Source organism: Primulina eburnea, chromosome 10, assembly GCF_022965805.1.
Source record: "Primulina eburnea isolate SZY01 chromosome 10, ASM2296580v1, whole genome shotgun sequence".
Taxonomy (NCBI): Eukaryota; Viridiplantae; Streptophyta; class Magnoliopsida; order Lamiales; family Gesneriaceae; genus Primulina; species Primulina eburnea.
Genome location: NC_133110.1, coordinates 10,564,604 through 10,589,823, shown reverse-complemented (window position 1 = coordinate 10,589,823; position 25,220 = coordinate 10,564,604). Strand labels below are relative to the sequence as shown.

The 25,220-nt window shown below is 33.9% G+C and overlaps 1 protein-coding gene across 1 annotated transcript; it reads right to left on the bottom strand.

Moving 5' to 3' along the window:
* Positions 1–11,484: 11,484 nt before the first annotated feature.
* On the bottom strand, positions 11,485–12,607 carry LOC140803768 (uncharacterized). Its single transcript, XM_073159651.1, has one exon. It carries the CDS (start codon positions 12,533–12,535, stop codon positions 11,576–11,578), a length of 960 nt encoding a protein of 319 aa, XP_073015752.1. The 5' UTR covers positions 12,536–12,607; the 3' UTR covers positions 11,485–11,575.
* Positions 12,608–25,220: the final 12,613 nt, after the last annotated feature.

The following is a 25,220-nucleotide window of genomic DNA, read 5'->3' as shown; positions in this document are numbered from 1 at the left end:
AAACATGGAGGTTGTTCAACGTAGACTTCTTCCTGCAACTGCCCATTCAGAAATGCACTCTTAACATCCATTTGATAGACTTTGAAGTTTTTGAATGAAGCATAGGCAAGGAATATCCTGATTGCCTCCAGTCTTGCAACTGGTGCATATGTCTCATCATAATCAATTCCTTCTTCCTGCCTATAGCCTTGTGCTACTAGCCTTGCTTTGTTACGCACAACTGAACCATCTTCCTTCAGTTTGTTCCTGTACACCCATTTTGTACCTATAACAGTTTTCGAAATTGGTCTTGGAACTAAGTTCCAGACATTGTTATGGATAAACTGATTTAGCTCTTCTTGCATTGCATTTATCCAGTTTGGATCAGCAAGAGCTTCATCAGTCTTCTTGGGTTCTAGTTGTGATACGAAAGCTGAAGGAATAAATAGATTGAGCATCTGATTTCTTGTTCTTACTGGATCAGATGGTTTACCTATTACCAACTCTGGAGGATGTGATTTCTTCCATCTGAGTTCAGCATTTATTGCTTCTGAATCAGCAACTGCTTCTGTGGGTAACTGAGCATTTTCAGTTTCAGTTGGAGCAGTTTCAGTTGGTAACTGAATGTCATTTGGTTGCTCTATTAATTGATCATTTGGAACAGCTTCTGGTTCTTCTGGTTGATCCGATACTTCCGGTTCAGGTGTTTGGAGATTTTTTTGATTGATATGGATATCTTCTTCATCATAATCATCCAAGCTTATATCTGTAAATCTATCAGCTAGCTCAACTTGATCAGTTGGTTTATCAGTTAGTACAGTTTCATCAAAAACAACATGAATAGATTCCTCAACATTTAAAGTATTTTTGTTGAAGACTCTATAAGCTTTACTCACTGAAGAATAACCAAGAAATATTCCTTCTGCAGATTTAGCATCAAAGGCTTTTAAATGAGTTTTACCATTGACAAGTATGAAACATCTGCAGTCGAATATTTTAAAGTAGGAAACCACACTTTTTCTTCCATGCCAGATCTCATATGGTGTTTTCATATTATTCTTATTAATCATTGATCTGTTTTGAGTGTAACACGCAGTGTTCACTGCTTCTGACCAAAACCTTTGAGAGATACCAGAATCAGCAAGCATTGTTCTAGCATTCTCTTTAAGGGTCCGATTTCTCCTTTCAGCTACACCATTTTGCTGAAGAGTTCTAGCTGCTGAGAGCTCATGCTTAATTCCGGCATTCTCTAAATAATTTGAAAGAATTTGATTGATAAACTCAGTTACTCGATCAGATCTGATTCTATCAATTCCAACTGATTTTTCAATTAATAATCTTTTGAAAAGCGTAATCAGTTGAGCAGCAGTTTGGTCTTTGGACTTGAGAAATATAACCCAAGTGAATCTTGAAAAATCATCTACAACCACCAAGGTGTATTTCATTCCCCCTAAGCTCATGACTGGTATTGGACCAAATAGATCCATATGTAACAGCTCTAAGCATCGGGAAGAAGATTTACGACCCTTGTTCTTAAAAGAAGATTTAATTTGTTTACCAAACTGACATGCTGCGCAAATTTTGTCTTTGATAAAATCCATTTTGGGCAGTCCAGTAACAAGATCGTGGTTACTCAAATATGCAATAGACTTGAAATTCAGGTGGTTTAATTTCTTATGCCACAACCAGTTTTTAGAAGATTTTGAGGCAATAAAACATACTGGTGCATAAGGTTGATCATTCCAACTAGCTTTGTAAGTGTTTACACACCTTTTGCCAGTTAGGATGATCTCTTCAGTTGAGTTTTTGACTGAACAAGAATTTTTGTCAAACTGAACTGAGAATCCATTATCGCATAATTGACTGATACTGATCAGATTATACTTAAGATTCTCAACTAGTAATACATCATTAATGGTGAAGTTACCATGGATAAGCTTACCCTTACCCACAGTTTTACCTTTAGAATTATCTCTAAAACTGATGTTTGGTCCAGTGTATTTGACCAGTTGAGATAATAAATTTGAATCTCCTGTCATGTGGCGTGAACATCCACTATCCAAGTACCATATAGATTCAATGCTTGTACCTGTTACCTGCAATCACACACAAGATAAGATTCTGGTACCCCTTTTTCTATTTGGGTCCAAAGTTGATTAGTCCTTTAGGAATCCAGACTTGGATCAGTCTAACTGACCGTCCAGTTACTGTATTCCAGATGGTCTTTCCCTGTTTGTGTGTGCTTGATATATGGTGTGCAGGAGATACAAATTGTGATTTGCCCTTTTTCAACTGATTGTTCAGCCAGTATCTTTTCTGAACTGGCTTACTGTTGTAGTAATTTGAGTAGCCATTTGAGTAATTTTTGCTGAAAATTTTTGGTTGCTGACTTCGAGAGTCAGTCACAACATTTGGGCTATAACCAATTCCACATCTTTTGCCCTTGTTCATACTTTGAGTTGGCTGTTCAATCAGTTTACTCGGCTCAGCTTGTTCTTGTACCATAACTGATTTTACAAAGTGAATGTATTTCCCTTTGTTTATATTCAGTTTTGGCTGAGTATCTTTGGAAGACAAATCATCTTTACTACAGAATCCTAAACCAGTTTTATCAGTAACTGATTTATGAGAATTTTGTATATTAGTTAAAGCATCAGACGATTTGTTCCAAGCCTGAATAAGCTCAGTGTGCTTTGAATTTTCAAGCAACAACTTATGAATCATTAATTGATCCCTGCTTCTTTCATTTCTGAGTTAAGCAATTTCCCTTTTTAGACTCAACATATCAACTGATTCATCAGTTTTTGTTTCATCGTCTTTGGGATCATTTTGCTTCGCTCTGGCTTTTTCAAACGATAAAGCAAGCTTTTGATACTCATTAACCATGTCATGCAATGTCGAAATAAGTTCTTCTCTGGTAAAATCAGTTGAACTAAAATCAAATACCTGTTGACTGCTGGACTCTAGTTCTGTATCAGCAGCCATCATACATTTTACTTCTTCTTCATTGTCACTAGAACTGTATGAAGTTTCTGGTTCTGATTCCTCGCTGTCAGTGTCTGCCCATTTGGCTTTGCTATCTTCAGCTAGGAGTACTTCATGTTTCTTTCTATAAGGTTTCTTGTCGTCCTTAGATCTCCTCTTGTGCTCATACACCTTCTTCTTTCTTTGAGTTGAAACTTGACTGTCCTTCTTAGGTTTGGGACAGTCATCAATATAATGACCTGGTTTGCCACAGTTGTAGCATACATTTGATTCTTCTCTGGAGTTGTTTCTTTGATATTGCTTCTGAAAATTTCCTTGATTCTTCCTCATGAATCTTCCAAACTTCTTAATGAACAATGACATGGCATCATTGCTTAGTTGATCAGCAGCTTTCTCAACTGAACCAGTTGGTTCTGTTTTTACAGCAGTTAATGCAGTAGTAGCTGCTGGAGTAGATGGTTCTCCTTCTCGAGTTTGTAGTTCAAACTCGTATGCCTTCAAGTCAGCAAATAGATCATGGAGTTCAACTTTGTTCAGATCTTTAGACTCCCTCATTGCCATGGTTTTCACATCCCATTCCTTGGGAAGACCTCTGATTATTTTCAATGCAATTTCTTTGTTTGAATACACCTTTCCAAGTGCATTTAGTTCGTTGATGATGCAGATGGTTCTTTCATCATATTCATGCATTGTTTCTCCAACTTTCATTCTGATGTTGTCAAACTTCTGCACGGCAAAAGAAAGTTTGTTTTCTTTGGTTTTTTTGTAGCCTTCGCAAAGCATAATTAACTTCTCCCAAATCTCTTTGGCTGTCTTGCACATCTTGATTTTACTGAATGTTACTTTGTCCAGTGTTTTGTACAATATGTCCTTTGATACATTATCTAGATTTGATTTCCTCTTGTCCTCAGTAGTCCACTCATCTCTAGGCTTTTCAATTATGTGCGGTGCCCCATCTGTGATTACAACTGCTGTATTGGCTTTCAAAATCTTCATGGGTCCGTCAGTTATAACGTACCACATGTCATCATCTTGTGCAGCTAGATGAGCCTGAATCCTGATCTTCCAATCGTCAAAGTCTTCTCTTGAGAACATAGGAATCTTGTTGAATGAAGATATAGTGAACAATTTAAGTATAGATAATCTTTGATAGGATATGACTTGCTCTGATACCACTTGATAGGATCGGTTAATCGAAGAAAGAGTGTTTAGAAGGGGGGGTTGAATAAACACTGCTCGAATTTAAAATATTTTTCGACAATATGAGTTCAGTTTTGTTACAAACTGAAACTGATATCCCGTCGGTCAATAACAATCAGTTAAGCTGAATAAAACAGTTGCGGAAAATAAACTGACTGAAAGATAGAGTATCTAACTGAAAATGAAAACTGAAGTAATGACACAATATGTTTCTGGATGTTCGGAGACTTGAATAACTCCTACGTCACCCCTTCTATCACGAAGATAGGATATCCACTAAAAGACTTTGATCAAATACACGACACTGTACTGACCCACTTCAGTTTGGACTTATTACTTTGCCAAAACTGAAACTCTTAGCATACAACACTTTTATAGATCGTAACTGATCTTTAGCACAACTTAGAAAATCTATCAACAATTACAAAGTTCTATTTAAGCTCGAGAATATAGTCTTGAATACTACTGATATGACTAATAAGCGTAAGCTTTATTTCTGATTGTGAGTAGATATTTTTGCAGCATAACACCAAGTAGAATGAGATAACTGAAAGTCAGGGGTTCTTCAGTTGCTGCCTTCGACTATTTATAGGCTCTCCTCTCAACGGTAACATTAAAGAATGTTTGAATATTCTAACCGTTGATTGCCACGTCGATATATTCTGACAATCGTACACTGTTCATTCTGCAATGCGGCGTTTAACTGTTGACGTGTATAGCTGAGAGATCAGCTGGGAGAGAATCAGTTGCCGAAAGTGAACTTCAGTTGTATCGAACAGTGGACTGAGTTCAGCAGATGATGTGTTCAGTTGGTAAGTCTTTTTGTCAAAACACCGGAATTAAGTTTCCAACATTGATTATGTGGGGAAAAGTGCTACAATGAATGTTGGTGGGATCCAATTCTTTTGGTGAGAGCTACTCTTTATCCTATGATATTCACTTCAGAGTCTTGACCAGTCACTGCATTTTGTATAATAAGATATTTTTATAACGATACACTATTACTGATACATGTCATCTCTTATTAAATTACTGCACATATAACTTCCGTTTGACTTGTTATAAATATATAATCTCAATTTTATTCCTTCACTAAGTCTCTAAAGAATTAACCTCTATTTTATTTCGATTTATTGTTGTAAGGTCCAAAATTAAGACGACGTAACCCAACCGTATATATATCTAGGAAAGATGAAAAATAGTAATTAATTGATTTAATTGCTTAATTAATTATTTGTGTGACATGCATGATTTTATGTTAAATATGATTTAATTGTCATTTTTCATAAAACTGTATTTTTAAGGATTATTCAAGTAGCGATCGAAGAACGGATACTGAGAGCTGAAAAACGTAAAATGTTTTTATTAAATAATTGTTTTTAATTATTTAAAATACGATTGTGGGTTTTTTCTTATTTTTGAAAATAAGGGGTTTTAAGGTGATTTTATACGCCGGGACGTAAACTTTATCGGTGTTGGTTTTTAAACAAAAATACGAACTTTTTTGCAACCCGGATATTAAATTCACAAACTTAATTTTACTAAAATTATTTTAATATTTTAATTAAATCCTAATTAAGACTAATGGGCCTAAATTGTTGGCTTAATAGGCCTAAAGCCTTGTTATTGATTAATTAGTATTTAAATATGTTAAAACCCTCCCCAAACCCCACAATCTACACGCCTTCAATTCTGAAAAATCTCCACACCATCACACGGCACACAACTTACACTTTGGGAGGAAGAAAATCGGTGGAAGCTCAAGGGAAATTCGAAGCCAAGGTCTTGCTCTGTTCTTCGTTATCGTCAACGAATAATTGTGCGTTTAAAACGCAAAGGCACGCCATATTCTCCTTTTACTTATCATCACACCATAGTATTTGTTTATGCATGATTTTTGGGAAAAATATAGCACACAAGATAAATTTTTGTAACTACATGCTTATGGGTTCTAAATTAGTGTTTTAAATTTCTAAATTCATGTTTTATATGTGTTAAAGGGGCTGCCATGATCAGGACATGATTAGACATTGTTTAACATGAATATAGAGTCCTAGAAACACACAAAAACATGGAAAATCATGAAACACGAAAGCTGGAACCACACTTGGCCTGTTGTATCTTGTTGGTTCACGATTTTGGGAGTACAAGGCCTGGGCTTGGTTCGGTTGGTTCCAGGGGTTAGCCAAGGTCACAAGGGAGTCAAGGGAAGAGCCCTATCATGGATATGACTCGAGCTAAGGGGCTGGGAGGAGTCCTTGACATCAAGGACTCCTACCCGAGAGAAGCTAAGGGGGGCACGCAAGTTCTGAATTTTGTGCAAGCTTGTGGGCTCGGTCCAGGGGGCCTGAGCTAGGTCAAGTTGAGTCCTTAGGGTCCTTATTGGGTGCAAAACAGGTTGGTTCAGTGGTTGGGTTCGTTGGTAGGGTCCTGGAAGCTAGAACAAGAGTCCTTGTCAATATGCAATTCTCGGCCAGTGCATGTACCAAAAGTTAGGGTTCGATTTTGAGTTTGGGGGTGGTTTCCGTGGGATCCTTGGGTACAGTAGGATACTCTAGTGTGTTGGTCAGAGTTTCGATCAACGTGGCTTGGGGGTGACTCGAGAAAATCGGAAGATGGCTCTGGGTCGAAGATTATGTGTCATATTAGGGTTTCCTAAACTTAAAAACTTGAAAAACGGCTCACGAGGGTCAAGTCGTGGTTCATGGGGACTAAAAAGTTTGGAATTTAGAAATTTTATATTAAAGTTTGGGATTTTTCGGAATTAAAACGCCTTCAAAACGTCTAATTACGAATTAATTAAAAAGCCTAGTTTTTAAGCTAAATAAAATTACGGAAATTTTAATTTAGGCTTAAATAATTATTTGGGACATGTTAGAGTCAACGAAATTAAGAAAATGTCAAAAACGAGAAATTATACGTCTAGGGGTAAAACAGTCTTTTTACACAGAAAATTAGTAAACGCCATGGCAGTGTCCTATTTGCTGTTTTATATGCTAATATGATTATTTCACATGTTTATGAATTTTTATATGTTGAAATATGATTTTTAAATGTTCACGAATTATTAAGGGTTAAATTGGACATTTAAAAGACATGTTGCATGCTTGGTTTAAAAATAAAAATGATATTATATGCATGTTTTTATTAAGTGATGATAACATGTTGAAGTACGTGAAGGGATTGTGATTACTACATGTTAGAAATATCGTGAGGGTTATGGTCTCAGTGGGAGCCCGACGATCGTGTTTCCTGGTGTCTCCTGCTGCCCAGTACTGTAATTTTCTTTAGATGGATCCATCGCCCAATACGATCAATAATACGAGTCACGATCACGATCCGAATTCAACAAACACGAACATGAACAATTATATGAATATGAATATGGATACGAATATGGAATATGAATATGAATATGGATATGAATATGAATATGTTGATATGATATGATTACGTTTTTGAAAATGTTTAATTTTAAAGTTTATGCATTTGTTATGAAAATGATATTTTAAGTACAAATATTTTTCACTATTATATGTTGACTGTATTACGTATTATTTGTTATCAAGGATGGACGTGTTGAGTCTTTAGACACACCAGGTGTGTATGATGCAGATGATATTAATAACTATGATGTTGGAGGTCTTGATGGGTGACTTGCTGGACTGTCGGTGCCCATATCCCGAGGACCAGCGCTTCTATTTCCGCATTTAAGTTTACGATTTTAAGTTAAAGATTTTTACTACATTTTATTTATGCTTTTTGAGAAATTTTGAAAGATTTAGTATGGCCTACACTTTTCAATATTTATTACTTTTTAGGTTTGGTAAAACGATTTACGATTTCTTGTTTGACTATTCTCTTTGGATTTTCAAATATTAGTTGGATGATTATTTTAAAATGGTGACAAGATATTTTAAAGTATTTATATATATATATATATATTTTTAATTATGGAGATTAAGGGAAAAAAAAAACATTCTAGTACTTTTTAAGAAAACGATTAAGCAGACGTCTCAATTGTAAATTCCAAGTAGAGAATTTCAGGGCTCCAAATAGGATGAAAAGTGAGAAATGAGTTAAGACTGTGACTTTCTATTGAATTCGTATTTGTGTTATCTTTTATAAACTAAAAGATTATACACTTCCCTACCGAAAGTCCACAATCGGCGTGCATTCATACATAAATTAAATACATTAAAAAGAACATGAACCGTCAATTTATACGATCCAACAACAAATTGGATATGCCTCCGATATATTGACACTATACAATATATGGATTTATTTGAACAAGATATTTATAATAGTATCGAAGACATGATAGAAATGATATATGATACATATAGGTGACTTGAAGATCAAGAAAACGGCCACAGGAAATATTCGAATACACATGTTTCCCTCGTGGAATAGCGACATGAATAGTGATTTTTTAGTCTAAAAACATTTTTATGATAATCACTAATATAAGTTGGATATGTAATCATATTAAGTTTCAAATCTTTAAATTCAATTGTTGAGTTGAATTTATCTAGCATGTCTAGTGGATCACAGTCAGTACGTGTGATCCACAATGATTTAAATATATACTAACCTTAGTATCACAACTCTTTGTGATTTTAAAGATAAACTTTTTTACCTCATTTTCAGGCATGCACTAAGATCCTTCATCGTGTTAGAGTACGTTTCTAGCGAGCCAACTTGTGTCTTGACTTTTATATAAAAAATATTTATTTTAATAATATTTTATTATTATATTCGGTTATGACATTTACATTACCTGTATATCCATTAAAGCTGCATAAATAAAGCTATTGAATTTACAATAGGTATAATGAGATTTTTCTCTCAACGTAAGATCAAGAAACTCATTAGAATGTGTATTGTATATTTTAAACTAGTTCATAGTCGATTCAGTAGCCTGAAATAAAGATAAATGGCACTCGATTTTAAGACTAATATCTGTTATGTAAATATCATGTTTAATTGATAAGAACATGAATATGTCCATTCATACAGATAGTTGATCATTTTATGATGCACTGAACAACCATTACTCAGACTTTCTAAGTTATTATAACTTATCGAGTGAAGTAGTAAGCGATAATGGTTGTATGCCGTTAGTTCTTTGATCCAAGATAACGTGGAGGCTCTACGTACTAGCATGCAATTTGATCCATTTAACAACTTAATTGAAGGTCATCAGGTGACAAGATTGTGTGTAGTTTTGAAATATGTAGGATTCAATGCATTTTGGTCAGAGATTCACTACTCACCTACGGTGAAGATATCCTATGTGACCTGATGAGTTAATAGAGCAAAGAATATTTGACCAGATTAAGATATGTTGATTTTGGAAAGGTATTTCCTCTGTTGCACAAACCATGTCCATGTCATTTTTATCACATCGTTGTCAATTCATTTGTTATTCTCGATACACCAGTGGTTGCAGATTCAATCAGGATATATGAGTTAAAGGGACCGTATAGTACGCTAACTTTAGCTTAAGGTTCTTGTAGGCACTATCAATGATACATAAGTGATCATGGGACGATGCTACTAGAAATTCTTATCATGATCCTATTCGTGCAATTAAACTCGAGTTTCTGACGTTCATGTTCAAGATTTGATAAAAAGAATGTGGCTAATTAGGATAAGCCCGAATATGAACAAATATTGTTTCGAATCATAAGAAATTGTGTACCCACGACTTGCTGCATCCCTAAACTATCGAGAGTCACACAAGTATTGGATTATGTAGTCCCATTGAGATAGTCGAATTCAAGTGGTTGAATTTGACGATTGTAGTTTGATGGAGATCAAGTAAATTTCTTATAAAAGGAGTTTACGATTAGAATCTATTATTGAAAGCTGTCAAATTTAGCTTAGCTGCTGACTAATTGAAAAGAGTGAAACTGTCTGTTTCAATGAATACGTCCACAAAACTGACAACTGTTAAAAATGGATCAGTTAAAAATTTCGGTATTCAAAATTTTTATTTTTCATTATATGAACGAGATTTTTGTACCCTCAATGAAGGAAAAAATTGGTCGTCCCTTTTTGACAAGGCTCAGTCGAGCTTCTCCCCTCCCCTGCCATGAAACGCCACCGCACCGTCGTCAGATTTTGAAAATTCTCGCAATCATCTCGACGTAAATTTCTCATAGTTTTCTAGTCCAATCTAGGAAAAGAACAAAGCCTCTTATCGTGGATCTGATTAAAATGTTGGAGAAAGTTCGTAGGGATTTAGAAGAAGTGCTATTACCACCTAAACATCGATATAGTTGTAGATGAAGTTAAATACGCAAAAGTAAATCAAATCTATATGCAATAATTTTAAATCATACTATGCTCAATAATTTTTTAAACGTCAAAACAAAAATTTTAAAATTTTCATTTTGTTTTGGATGCGAGAAAACAGTACACAAACACATCAATCAATAATATAACTTTTTATCTCCACATGTTATATAGTCAAATCACCTATATTAACTAAATTTGTTTCTAAAATTGTCGAGTTGCGTAAAGGCTCAATTCGAGTCTATTTAACATTTGTTTGTTTATTTAGAAATTATAATGAGCACGGGCCATAAAAACGGTTGCGTTTGAAACTTTATAACCTTTATAAATTAAATAATTTGAGTATAGATGACAGTGACAGAAATTAAAATATATAGCATACATTTTTAGAATTAAAGATAGTTTGAGAAGTTACATTAACTACAATAACAGTTAACGTACAAGAAAATAGGTCTCTTGTGTGACGATCTCACAAATATTTATCTGTGAGACGGGTCAATCCTACCGATATTCACAATAAAAAATAATATTTTTAATATAAAAAAATAATATTTTTTCATGGATGACCCATATAAAAGATTCGTCTCACAAAATACGATCCGTGAGATCATCTCACACAAATTTTGTCTATTTTCTTTAAACCAAATAAATCTCAAAATCGAAGATATATATCGTTCCATCAAAAAATTAAAAATATTTTTGTCGCAAAATAATTGAAAAATTAAGTAAATCAAATCAAACCAAATCATTAAAAATATTTTTGTCGCAAAATAATTGAAAAAACCAAATCAAACCAAATCAAACCAAACCAAACTGACATATGTACAATCAAAATAAAAAAAAGTAACACTTCAGGTGTTTTCGTCTTTCAAGAAATGATTATGAGTTTTGATTGCGTAAGATTTTTTATTTTTATTTTTTAAAAAGCAGAGATTAAACAAAATAACTCCCACTTGTATAGGAAAATATATGACAAACGAACATAACCCCAAGACAAAGTTATTGATGGCTTAATCAATCAAACAAAGGGATTACCTAACAAATTACTCGTCGTAACTTCAATTTTTATACACAACCAACTTCATCTCCAAATTCCCCTTTTCACCTTCTACCTTTCCATGTCCATAGGGGTAAATGATTTCCCAATTTGTAGAAAACTCTTGACTTGATCTCCTACCTTAATATTGTCTAATTTTTTTTGCGCCTCGACATCATCATCATCATCATCATCATCATCTTGTATGACAAATTTCGATAGGGATTGATACTGGATTCTTTTGGAGTATAACTTGATCATGACTAGATAAATCGCGACCACGAAAATTATCAACCCAACGACGTACCAACTGAACTGAACGTTGACTAGCGATTTGGCACGTTCGAGGTCTTCATGTTTGTGGCACCGGACCACCTCATGACCCTCCTCCAGGTTTATGAAGCAGCCCTTAGGGATTAGACTAGGGGTCCATAACATGTAGCCCGTTACTATTAGCCAAACCCCTTGAAACATTATACTTGTAGACCTGACGAAGCTATTCAAGAAACTCTTGTGGTAGTTGATGCCTAAAAGTGTTGTACAAAGTGATAAAAGTATTGCAATTTGAAGAAGCCAATGGTATTGGCCCTCGACCCCCATGTGATCCGATGAGTGGAGGTGGAAGAGTAGGAGTTGCTGCCCAAATGCCACCGCGCCGAGGAAATTTGTGAGCCCATATTGTGCTGGAGGGGCAATCTTATCTAGCACAATTGATAAACATGCGTAAGCGAAGAAAGATAAAGATATATTGGCATGTTCGAAGTTGTGGAGGTGAACCGAAGGGATGGTTCCATCGGGGTCAAGCGGTTGATGTCGTTCCGGCCCTATAAAGAGCTCCATGGCTATGGAGATGGAGCTTCCCACCATGATCAAGTAGAGCTCCAAGTACTTGATTCTTGAAGTCGGGAACCATGGTGAAGAGGTGTAGGATTTGGGGTTCAGAGCATGAAGTTTGACGTGGTTGAAGAGATGCCATAATCCTATCACAAAGAAGCCAAAACCGGGCGCCACATGTCCTACAAGAGTTCCCATGTTGATATTTGTGCCTCGTGTTTAGGGAGAAAAGAGAATAGGAGACAGGGAGAAAAATGAAGTGGGATTCAAGGGATGGAAAACGTGGATGGGGTTTTTATATATATATATATATATATATATATATATATATATATATATATATGCTAAAAGAACGTGTAATTTATATGGTCTAGAGTGTTCTAAGAGAGCTGAAAGTTTGAAAATTTGTTGGGGTTTTCATACATTTTTATTTCCCCTAGTTTGCTTGACAGCTTCGTGGATAAGATTAACAAGTGTTGACCAAAGATTATTCTAATTAGGCAATGCGTATGAGATGTCAGTTTTATATTCTAGAGAACCAAGTAGGATTAGGCTAATTGAATTGCTATATATGAAAAAGAAAGTCTCGTGAAAAGTCGCTTGTACTTTATGTGGTAGGATGAGAATTTGATTGTATAATATATTTTTTTTAGAGATTCATATTTTAAAAATATTCATGGGAAAATAAAATATTTACACATAGTTATTCTCACTATAACAAAAACACGATATTTGTTACAGTTAAAATCTTTCGTACGTTATCAAGAAATAAATAATTAGGCCCAAATTAAATCGTAAAAACTCAAGTAGAGTAGGTCTCTTGTGAGACGGTCTCATGAAATTTTTATCTGTGAGATGAGTCAACCCTACCGATATTTACAATAAAAAGTAATACCCTTCCGTCTCACAAAATATGACCCGTGAGACCGTCTCACATAAGTTTTTGCCATCCAAGTATCGAGATTTCACAAGAAATTGGATTTCAGTATCTGCTAGGGGTGTTCAAACTTCGGATAAAACCGAAAAAATCGAAAATCTAAACCGAAAAAACCGAACACTGAACCGAACCGAAAGCCGAATTTTGTAATTTGGATATAAATGTTAAAACCGAATTTTATTTAGTTCGGTTTTGGATTATATATGTCAAAACCGAAAAACCCGAAATTTCATTAAATTAATAATTTTTTATATTTTTATTTATCTTATATATTTTGATATGATATTTAGTGAATAAAAAATCATTTTGAACAATTTTTAGTTGATTGTTGTTTTTTTTAAATAATTTAGACCTTATATTTAAATATTTTACTAAGAAAACATATAAAAAGTTAACATATTATATTTTATAATATATTTATATTATTAATTTAAATAATTATACCAAAACCGAAATAACCGACCGAAATAACTGAACCGTTTTGGTAGAAAACCGAACCGAATCGAACCGAAGAAAAATCGTTCGGATTCGGATTCGGATTCGGATTATATATTTCTAAAACCAAAAACCGAAAAAACTGAAATAAAAAATCGAACCGAACCGAACCGAACCGACCCGACCGATGAACACCTCTAGTATCTGTCATTTGATAAAAGATTTATCTATCTTTAATTTAAACATTATTAAAAACTTTTTTACGTTAATAATAAATATACCACAAAACAGAAGAATGATAAAAAAAAATTTTTGGGTATAATAGATGGTGATGTGGTTAAGTAAGGGCTAGGAAATCTGGAGTTCTCTAGTGTTTTGGTATGAATGGTCAGACGAATTAAGCTAAAGGGGAATTATTAATTTGGTGGGCTTGGAAACAATATTCAACTTACTTTTCAATTTTTTGAAACTAATCAAAAACAAAATTTCAATTTGATTTCTTTATATATGGATCTTGTTAATTTTGTTAAACTAATTAATAAACATATTTTTTATTCAAATTTTTTTAATAAAGAAAATGATTATGATATTTGAATAAAGTCAACCACACAGAATAGTTTCATTGCATCCAAAAACATGAAACATTGAATGACGTAATGTTATGATATAAAAATCTGTATTAAACTCAAAGATTTGATGGTGCACTCAACTTTGACAACTGAAAAAAGATTATACCTGTTGTGAAAAAGTAAAAATTTATGGTAAAAATAAAAATCTCAAACTCTCAAAATTTACCAAACTACACACTTTATAATATTTTTCTCTCTACTCAATTGTGATTTTCTTCACAAATGAGAGATCTATTTATAGGAAATCTTTACAAATAATACAAAAATAAAATACATCATTACCTACATCATCACACACTAATTTTCAATATTTACAACTCTTATTTTCAACATTCAAATATTCAATACACACATTTTAAATATATTTTTCAACAATCCCCCTTGTGATGATGATCATAATGATTGTATTCATTACGTGTTTTTATACTGACTCGTTAAAAACCTTACTTGGAAAAACCTATTGGGATAAAAACCATAGTAAGGGAAAAAGAGTGCAGTCACGTAAACTCCCCCTGATGTTGACATGAACAATTCTTCACAAATTTCGTAGATTGCGCATCCCAATATTATATATGTGCTTTCTGAATATTGACGTAGGAAGTGCCTTTGTGAAGAGATCTGATGAGTTTTCACTTGATTGAATGTGACGTACATCAATACATTTATTCTTCTCAAGCTCCTTGGTGAATGCGAAGAACTTAGGAGGAATATGTTTAGTTCTGTCGCTTTTTATGTATCCCTCTTTCATTTGAGCAACACATGCAGCATTATCTTCATATAGTATCACAGGCTTCTCGTCGAATGATAATCCGCATGAGATTTGAATATGTTGGGTCATTGATTTTAACCACACACATTCACAACTTGCTTCATGTAGTGCAATAATCTCGGCATGATTTGATGAAGTTGTTACGAGCGTTTGTTTCTGTGAACGCCAAGAAATTGCAGTGCCTCCACGAGTAAATACATATCCAGTTTGGGAACGTGCCTTGTGTGGATCAGATAAGTATCCAGCATCAATATAACCAATTATACTTGGATTAGCATCTTTTGAATACAAAAGTCCCAAGTCTGTCGTTCCTCGTAGATAACGGAATATATATTTAATTCCGTTCCAGTGTCTCTTTGTTGGATATGTGCTAAATTTTGCCAATAGATTCACGGCAAAAGATATATCATGCCTTGTACAATTTGTAAGGTACATAAGGGCACCGATGGCACTTAGATATGGTACTTCTGGACCAAGAATATCTTCATCATCTTCACATGGACGGAATGGATCCTTTTCTATGTTTAATAATCTAACAACCATTGGAGTACTTAAAGGATTTGATTTATCCATATTAAAACGTTTAAGGATCTTTTCTGTATAATTTGTCTGGTGAACAAACATTCCACATTATTTTTGTTCAATTTGTAAACCCAGACAATACTTGGTTTTTCCAAGATCCTTCATTTCAAATTCTTCCTGCAAGTATGACACAACTTCTTGAATTTCTTTATTCGTTCCAATGATGTTTAAATCATCAACATATACAGCAATAATTACGCATCCGGATGTTGTTTTCTTAATGAAAACACAAAGGCATATTGAATTATTTACATATCCCTATTTCATCAAGTGATCACTTAGTCGATTGTACCACATTCGACCTGATTGCTTTAACCCATATAATGATCTTTGTAATTTCACAGAATAACATTCCCTGGGTTTTGAACTTTGTGCTTCAGGCATCTTAAATCCTTCAGGGATTTTCATATATATATTACTATCAAGTGATCCATATAAGTAAGCTGTAACAACATCCATAAGACGCATTTCTAAATTTTCAGATACCGCCAAGCTAATCAAATACCGAAACGTAATTGCATCCATCACAGGAGAATACGTTTCTTCATAATCAATTCCAGGCCTTTGAGAAAAACCTTGTGCAACAAGTCGAGCTTTATATCTTACTATTTCAATTTTCTCATTTCGCTTTCGAATAAAAACTCATTTGTATCCAACAGGTTTTACACCTTCAGGTATAAGGACTATAGGTCCAAAAACATTACGTTTATTTAGCGAATCTAATTCAACCTGGATGGCATCTTTTCATTTTATCCAATCCTGCCGATTTTTACATTCACCAAAAGATTTTGGTTCATGATCTTTGTTATCATTTATGATGTCGATTGCCACATTATAAGAAAATATATCATCAATTTCATCTATATCTTTTCAGTTCCATATTTTTCCAGTATTAATGTAATTGATAGAGATTTCATGATTCTCGTCAGTTTGTGGTTCTGACAGAACATTTTCATCATCATGTGTTTCTTCAGGAACACCATTCTCTATTTTGTGACATCATGTGTTTCTTCAGAAACATCATTCTTTATTTTGTGATCATCGTGTTTCTCTATGAATTTTCTTTTTCGAGGATTTTTATCCTTGGAACCGACTGGCCTTCCACGCTTCAGGCGTTTAATGACATCATGAGTAACTTCCATTTGTTTCTTTGGAATTTCAATTCGAGCAGGGGCATTTGCAGCATGTATATATGATTTAGTTACCCATTTTGTGTCTGCAAATGCATCTGGTATTTGATTTGCTATTCTTTGCAAGTGTACAATTTGTTGTACATCTTTTTCACATTGTTTTGTTCTTGGATCCAGATGTAACAATGATGATACATACCATGTAATTTTCTTTTCGGTATGTTTCTGTTCTCCCCCTAACATTTGGAAGATTTCTTCATTAAAATGACAATCAACAAAACGTGCTGTGAACATGTCGCCTGTCTGAGGTTCAAGATATCGAATGATTGAAGGACTATCATAACCAATATAAATTCCAACCTTTCTTTGAGGTCCCATTTTCTTTCGTTGTAGTGGTGCAATAGGCACATACACCATACATCCAAAAATTCTCAGATGAGAAATGTCTGGTTCTTTACCAAATGCAAGCTGTAATGGGGAGTATTTATGATATACACTTGGTCTGATGCGAATTAATGAAGCAGCATGTAAAATTGCATGTCCCCATATAGAAATAGGGAGCTTTGTTTTCATAATCATTGGTCTAGCAATCATTTGTAGACGTTTAATCAATGATTCATTCAATCCATTCTGTGTATGTACATGAGCAACAGGATGCTCAACAATGATTCCCATAGACATACAATAATCACTGAAAGTCCGGGAAGTAAATTCACCAGCATTATCAAGTCTAATTTTCTTGATTGTATAATCGGGAAACTGATTCCTCAATTTTATTATTTGAGCAAGTAATCTTGCAAATGCAACATTTCGAGTTGACAATAAACATACATGTGACCATCTGCTGGAGGCATCAATCAATACCATAAAGTATCTGAATGGTACACATGGTGGATGGATTGGTCCACAAATATCACCCTGAATACGTTCAAGAAACATTGGTGATTCAGTTTGGATTTTGACTGGTGATGGTCTTATAATAAGTTTTCCAAGAGAACATGCTTTACATTGAAACTTATTATTCTGAAAGATCTTCTGGTCTTTCAGTGGATGACCATGTGTATTTTCTATAATTCTTCGCATCATTGTTGAACCAGGTTGTCCCAATCGATCATGCCAATTGGTTAATATCGAAGAATTATCAACTACCATGTTTGATTCAATGGGACTTATATGTGTATAATTCAATCCAGTAGGGAGCATTGGTAGTTTTTCAATCACATATTTCTTTCCTGATTTATATGTGATAAGACACATATATTTCTCATTCCCTTCATTCATTGTTTGAGTATCATACCCATGGGAATATATATCATTAAAACTCAACAAATTTCTTTTTGATTGTGGTGAATATAAAGCATCATTGATAAAAAATTTTGTACCATTAGGTAACAAAAATTGTGCTTTACCACATCCTTTAATCAAGTATACAGGACCTGATATTGTATTCACCATTGTTTTTGTTGGTTTTAGTTCCAAGAAATATCTTTTATCTCGGAGGATAGTGTGCGTTGTACCACTATCGGGTATGCAAACTTCAGTTTTGCTCATAGCATTTTCCATATTTGAACTTCAAAAAAATATGCAATGAAATAAATTACTGGCAATATATATTTAAATATAACACATATCATAATTATACAATAAAACATTATTATATGAATACATGAAAAATAAATTATTGTACATTTATATTCTACCATTATATTGTTCATTTTCAGAGAAATCGTTGAGAAAATCTGCAGCATCAATATTGTTCATTTCTATCCCACCAACATATTGATCATTTCCAGAGAAATCATTCATAAAATCACCATCATCAAAATGAGTTGAATCACTCAAACGGTCACTGCGTTCAGTGAAGTTGGTCTCCTTTTCTTTCCCCTTTAATGATTCTTTATAAAGTTTACAAAGGTGCTCAGGGGCTCGACAAACTTTAGACCAATGTCCTGGAGTACCACATCTGTAACAAGAACTTTCATATCTTTTTGAGTGATTATCATTAACACTTGTATTCTCATGATGCCTTTTCAGTGGATGGTTTGGGACGCTCTTTTGAGATGAGTTATAAAAATAACTATATCTATTATTTTCAAAACCACGGCCGCGTCCACGACCACGACCAATTCCACGTCCACGTCCACGTCCACGACCTCGACCTCGACCAAAACCTTGTCTTTGAAATTGATTTTGGTTTCCAGGTTTAAATTCATTTTTACTTACAACATTTACTTCTGGAAATGCCGTTGATCCAGTGGGTCGGGACTGATGATTTCTCATTAATAGCTCGTTGTTTTTTTCCGCCACAAGAAGACAGGCGATGAGTTCAGAATATCTCGCGAATCCACGTACTCTATATTGTTGATGTAGAGTAATATTTGATGCATGAAACGTGGAAAAGGTTTTTTCAAGCATCTCAGATTCTGTGACCTCATGTCCAAAAATTTTAATTGCGAGATTATTCTATACATCGCCGAATTGTAATCACTGACTTTTTTAAAGTCTTGGAATCTCAATGTATTCCATTCATCCCGGGCGGTCGGAAGTATAACTTCTCTTATATGTTCGAATCTTTCTTTTAATCCCTTCCACAAAACCATGGGATTTTTTTCAGTCAGATATTCACATTTCAATCCATCGTCGAGATGTCGACGCAAAAATATCATGGCTCTTGCCTTTTCTTGTGACGTGCATATGCCATTTTCTTTAATGGTCTCGCTTAGACCCAATGACTCAAGATGGATTTCTACATCTAGAGTCCATGGTATATAATTCTTTCCCGTGATGTCGAGCGCAACAAATTCGAGCTTTGTTAAATTTGACATGGTGGTACTAAAAAAAATTACGATGCATTTTATTAGTTAATAAATATTGCAATACAAAGTAACGGATAAACAACAAGTACAAGTATTTGTAAAAATAAAAAAAACGCACGAGGAGGATATTCTCCGATAAATACAAAAGACTCGTGAGTATGATAACAAAAATAATTTAAAATATCCTTGAGAAAGCCATCTTCTTTTTTCTTCGAAAAATTTGATGATGAATAATTTTTAGAGAAGAAGAGAAAGTTGGAGTGATTGAATGTGTTTGTGAGATCATATTTATAGGGCAAAAACTAGCCGTTTTTTACCATTTATGACCATTGGTGTACAAAAAAATAAAGGTATGTATTTGTATAATTTTATGGTAATAATATGGTATATATAATATTAGACATGTTTAAATAATTATGTATATCATATCATAATATTATAATGAGTGTCATAAATTTATTTTGTTTAAAAACCTTATAGTCTTTTATACTTGTCGTATCCTTTACCGGGAGTGTGGGATGTCGTCTTAACATCCTCCCAGGATTTATAACAAGTTTATGAAAAATTTATTTTTATTATTTCTAATAATAACATTATATTGTATATTAAATAAATACACAATAAATAAATAAAAGTAAAATAAATATAATTACTTTTGTTACCTTTTTCTTCTGTTTGGAGCTTGGAAAAGTATGTAGGACTTTTAGAGCTTCGTGCTGATAACGTGTTGTGAAAAAGTAAAAATTTATGGTAAAAAGTAAAAATCTCAAACTCTTAAAATTTACCAAACTACACACTTTATAATATTTTTCTCTCTACTCAATTGTGATTTTCTTCACAAATGAGAGATTTATTTATAGGAAATCTTTACAAATAATCCAAAAATAAAATACATCATTACCTACATCATCACACACTAATTTTCAATATTTACAACTCTTATTTTCAACATTCAAATATTCAACATTCAAATATTCAATACACACATTTTAAATATATTTTTCAACAATACCAACTATTGTTAGTCATTAGTTCGATGGTTTATTTAGGCGGTTTTATTCATTTGAGATTAAAAAAATTATAAAATTTCAATGATGTTAAAAATCCGCTACTTGATGGTAGGTTGAAAGGAAAAATAATTATTGGTTTCTAAGATATAATTTATTCCTTAAATTATCTTTTTTTTTATTAATAAGATTGTGTGAAATAATTAATTAAGGGTTTTGCCTCTCTAAATCTTAGATAATTATGTTAAGATTCTCATGATATGATATTATTATTCAAATGAGTTTATTTCTAATAAAACTCTTGTTTTCAAATTTTGTAGGATTTATTTTTGGGATTAACTCTAGGAGAAAAGAATTCTATATAAAGAGAAGAATGCAGTGGCTGTAAAGAGACTTTGAACGACGAGAAATATTATCAGAGAGAAGGATTAAGTCTCAGAGCGTCGTCGTTTGAAGAGCGTCGTCGCTACAATGTGTTGCCGTGCTTGTTGGAGACATCTGAAGACAACACTTGTGAAAGTGTTGATTGGAGATCATGTTTTTGTTGATCCAGTTTTCGACATACTACTTGTGTTCCTTGAATACTTTTTAATCTGATAATTTGTTTTAGGATACAATTTGATTCCTAACGTTTTAAAGAAGATATTTTTCATAGAATCTCTAGTGTTGGTTTTTGTAAATTCAAGTTGTTTTTCTAGTGATTATATTACCCTGAGGCCTCGGACAAATATTTATACTTGTGCACAATTATCTCCAAGTTGTTTTTGTTAAAGTTATTTATTTTTATGTTATATTATTTCCTTTCGTTTTGTCATTAAGTGTTACAACATCTAAGACAACATTTATCTCTAATACATAAAACATTTTACAGTTTATGTTGAACAGAAATCTCGACAAGTGGTGTAAGAGTCTAATCTTGATATACTAAGTGTTGATCCTGATTATTTTTGTTTAAGTGTTGATCTTGATTATTTTTGTTTAACAACATAATTAATGGACGTCACTTGCAAACGTAGCACTATGATCACCTATTTTGGATGGATCCAACTATAGTCTATGGAAGGTCAAGACCAGAATATATATATTAAGTCCATAGATGAAAGAGCTTGGCAACGAGTTTTTAGTGGCTAGAGTCCTCTGGAAAGAATAGATGAAGATGATGATAGTCTGAAAAAACCAGAAATTATTGGACAACTAATGAAATACAAGTTTCAAACCACAATTCAAAGGACCTAAATGCCATTTTCATCTCAGGCAACCTAAACATGTTTAATTTGATTAAAAAAGTGTATCGGCTAAGGATGCATGGGAAATCCTTCAAAAACATTGTGAAGGATCTAAAAGTGTGCAAAGGAAAAAGCTGAGAATGTTAACATTTAAATTTGAAAATCTAAGGATGGAAGAGATTGAAACAATCACTGACCATGACCGTCGCCTGAGAGAGATTTCTAACGAAGCATTTAGTCTCGGTTAACCAATCTTGAATTAATGTCTTGTTAACAAAGTACTCAGATCTTTGTCCAAAAGATTCAATATCAAGATCTGAGCAATTGATGAAGCAAAAGACACAACTCAAATTGCACTGGAATATATGATAAGTTCACTCCGCACTTTCGAGATGAATATAGATGTAACGTACCGTACTTTACACTACTTAAAATTTGAGGAAAAATAAAATTTTCTTAAATATTAAATAAATTTTCAAATTTGCATTAAAATGTCTCGTTTGTCTAAAAACATTTGCCACAAACCAACCACACTCAAGTTTGCCAACCATCTAAGAGTATTGGCAATAAAAGATCACCATAGAAATTTTACTAACGAAAATACTTGTTTTAGAACATCGAAAACAAACATGAAGTTAGAGTATTTGAAACTTTCATATATTCTTAAAAACATGGCGGTCCTCGGGTTTAGCCTCCCGCTCAGTCCAAGCCAGCTCAATGTTCCTAACCCCTCGTCTCCTCAAATGCATCCTCACCTGCATCGACCAAGTCTAGTGAGTCTAAAGACTCAACATGTATAAAAATAGAGGTATCAAGTAATACGTAATAAAATCACATGTAACTTTAAAATAGGACGTACATACTGAAATTTGAACTTGCTTATAAAAACTTGAACTTACGTACATACATAGACGTGCCATAACGTGAAACTTTTCTCAAACATGCTTGCATACTTGTATATACTTGACTTCATAATTTTGCGTAGAGGCATGTTTCAAAGCAAGTGACCCATACATAAATACATCTGATCAGATTAAACCACAGTACTGGGCTGACAGGGAAGATCCACTGCCACATACATGAGATCCCCGTTCATGCTTTAACGGGTGGATTGGTCCATGGTCATCCTTTACCACTTTCCAATCCTGATCTAAACCCGTTCATGCTTTAACGGGGTGGATTGGTCCCTGGTCATGGTTTACTGCTTTCCAATCTCATACATAAATTGATCCCAAGACATTTAGCATAACTCAAAAACTTAAAAATATTTTCTTTGCACGTAGAACATACTTACTTGGTGTTGAGGGATTTGTTGGATCTCTCTTGGGGCCGCTGCTGCACATACTAACATGAATTCAAACACTTATCTTGCATAACTTAGACGTATAGCCATGCTCACACCCAAAAATGACAAATTTCCTTATGACATTCTAAATCTCTCGGGACCCGACCTCGTTTAATCATCGTACTAAATCATGACATCAAAACCCCAAAACGATCCCTAAAAAAAAATTCTTTTTTAATTTGTTTTTAAAAAGGACACGGACCCGGTGTAAGGGTCCGTGTCGGGGTCTGTGTAGATGCTGGAAGACTCCGTGCCGGGGTCCAGGAAAGGGTCCGGGTACCCTCTGGACTTGCAAACTTGCGAAAATTCACTAACTTATTGATTCATTATTTCAATCCAAACTTAGGAACCATGAACCAAAACCTAAAGACTCATCCAAGGATGCTATTACATTGATTCAAACCGTGCAAACACCCCAAAAGTCCCCAAGCATCGACAAGCAACTTCAATACAACAATAACCCGTAATTCGACATCGTTTCGCTTTCTACGACTTCTATTACATCCCAAGACAATCTCGAACCAAAAGAACAACCAAATAACACCTAAATACATACCATAACATATCTAAATGCAGTAACACGTGGTGGTGCCCAACGAAGCCTGCAATAAATAACTTCAAGAACACATTTTCATAAAAGTCGCAGTTTGAGCAGTCCCACGAAAACGATCATAACTCACTCATTTCTTTTCCAAATAATTCAAATTTACTGTCAAATCGAAGGTATCAATAAAGTTCTACACTTCATATGTTGAACGTTTCCAAAAAATCGCAGTAATTCTAATGACATAAAATTACGAGTTATAGATATAAAAACATTTCAAAAATCGATCCAACAATTTTCTGCTCAAACTTTGAACATCACACATGGATTTTTATGCATAATAAACAACACAACGCATAATAAGACGAGATCGACGCAGGAAAAATAATATATATGCCTTTAAATTTTTAACGTTATCGAACGATGATACCGAAGCGGGGAAAGATTCGAGGTTGATCCGGGGAAAACGTGGCACTATTTTCTTACAACGAAAGTGACGAAAACTTTCTGGGAATTCAAAGGAAGGGGGCGGCTGCTGAAGGTAAAAAAACCCTAGGTTTTCTCTTCTAAAAAAATAATAAAAGTTTGAATGAAATATGTGTGTGTGAGGGTGAACGGTTTTTAGAATGTGTGAAAGTGTGTGTGTGTGCGTGAGTTGGGTTTAACTAGGGAATAAAAATTGCTTAATTATAAATTAACCACTAATTAAATGGTAGTCAAGCACTAACTTTACTAATATACCTTAATTAAAATAAAATGTACATGTGTAAGACTTTAAAAGTTTTAAAAATCTTAAAATTACTAAATAAATCAATTATACTTTAAAAATGCTAAAAACTTATAAATCATTTAAAAAAAAATACCCCAATCCTAACTTAAAATAAATTACCACGTTTTAAAATTACCAAAAATCGTCCCCAGTCTCTTCTCCTCGATCCGGCATCGAATAATCGCATGAAACATGAAACTCGAGAGAATATTTTAACGTGCATCACAAAACATAAATAATTTAAAGTAATGCATTTAAATAAATCATTCACCGCTAAAAATCATTTCAAATTTAAATAAAAGATTTGACAATTAAATAAATGCATGAGATTTACGTGTACTGATTTTTGGCTCTACAGTTCCTCCCCAACTTATATAAATTTCGTCCTCGAAATTAAATCTTACCAAAAAACTCCGGGTAGCGATTCCTCATGTCTGTTTCGGTCTCCCAAGTGGCATCCTCCACTGATTGGTTTAGCCATCGGACTTTGACCAACTTGGTCACTTTGTTCCAAAGCCTTCGCTCTTGTCTGTTTAGGATTTGGGTGGGTCTTTCCTCATATGACAGATTTGGAGCCAACTGCAACGGCTCGTAGCTCAAAACATGCGATGGGTTAGCTAGGTATTTCCTCAGCATCGAGACATAGAAGACATTGTGAACCCCGGCCAGATTCGACGGAAGGGCAACACGATAA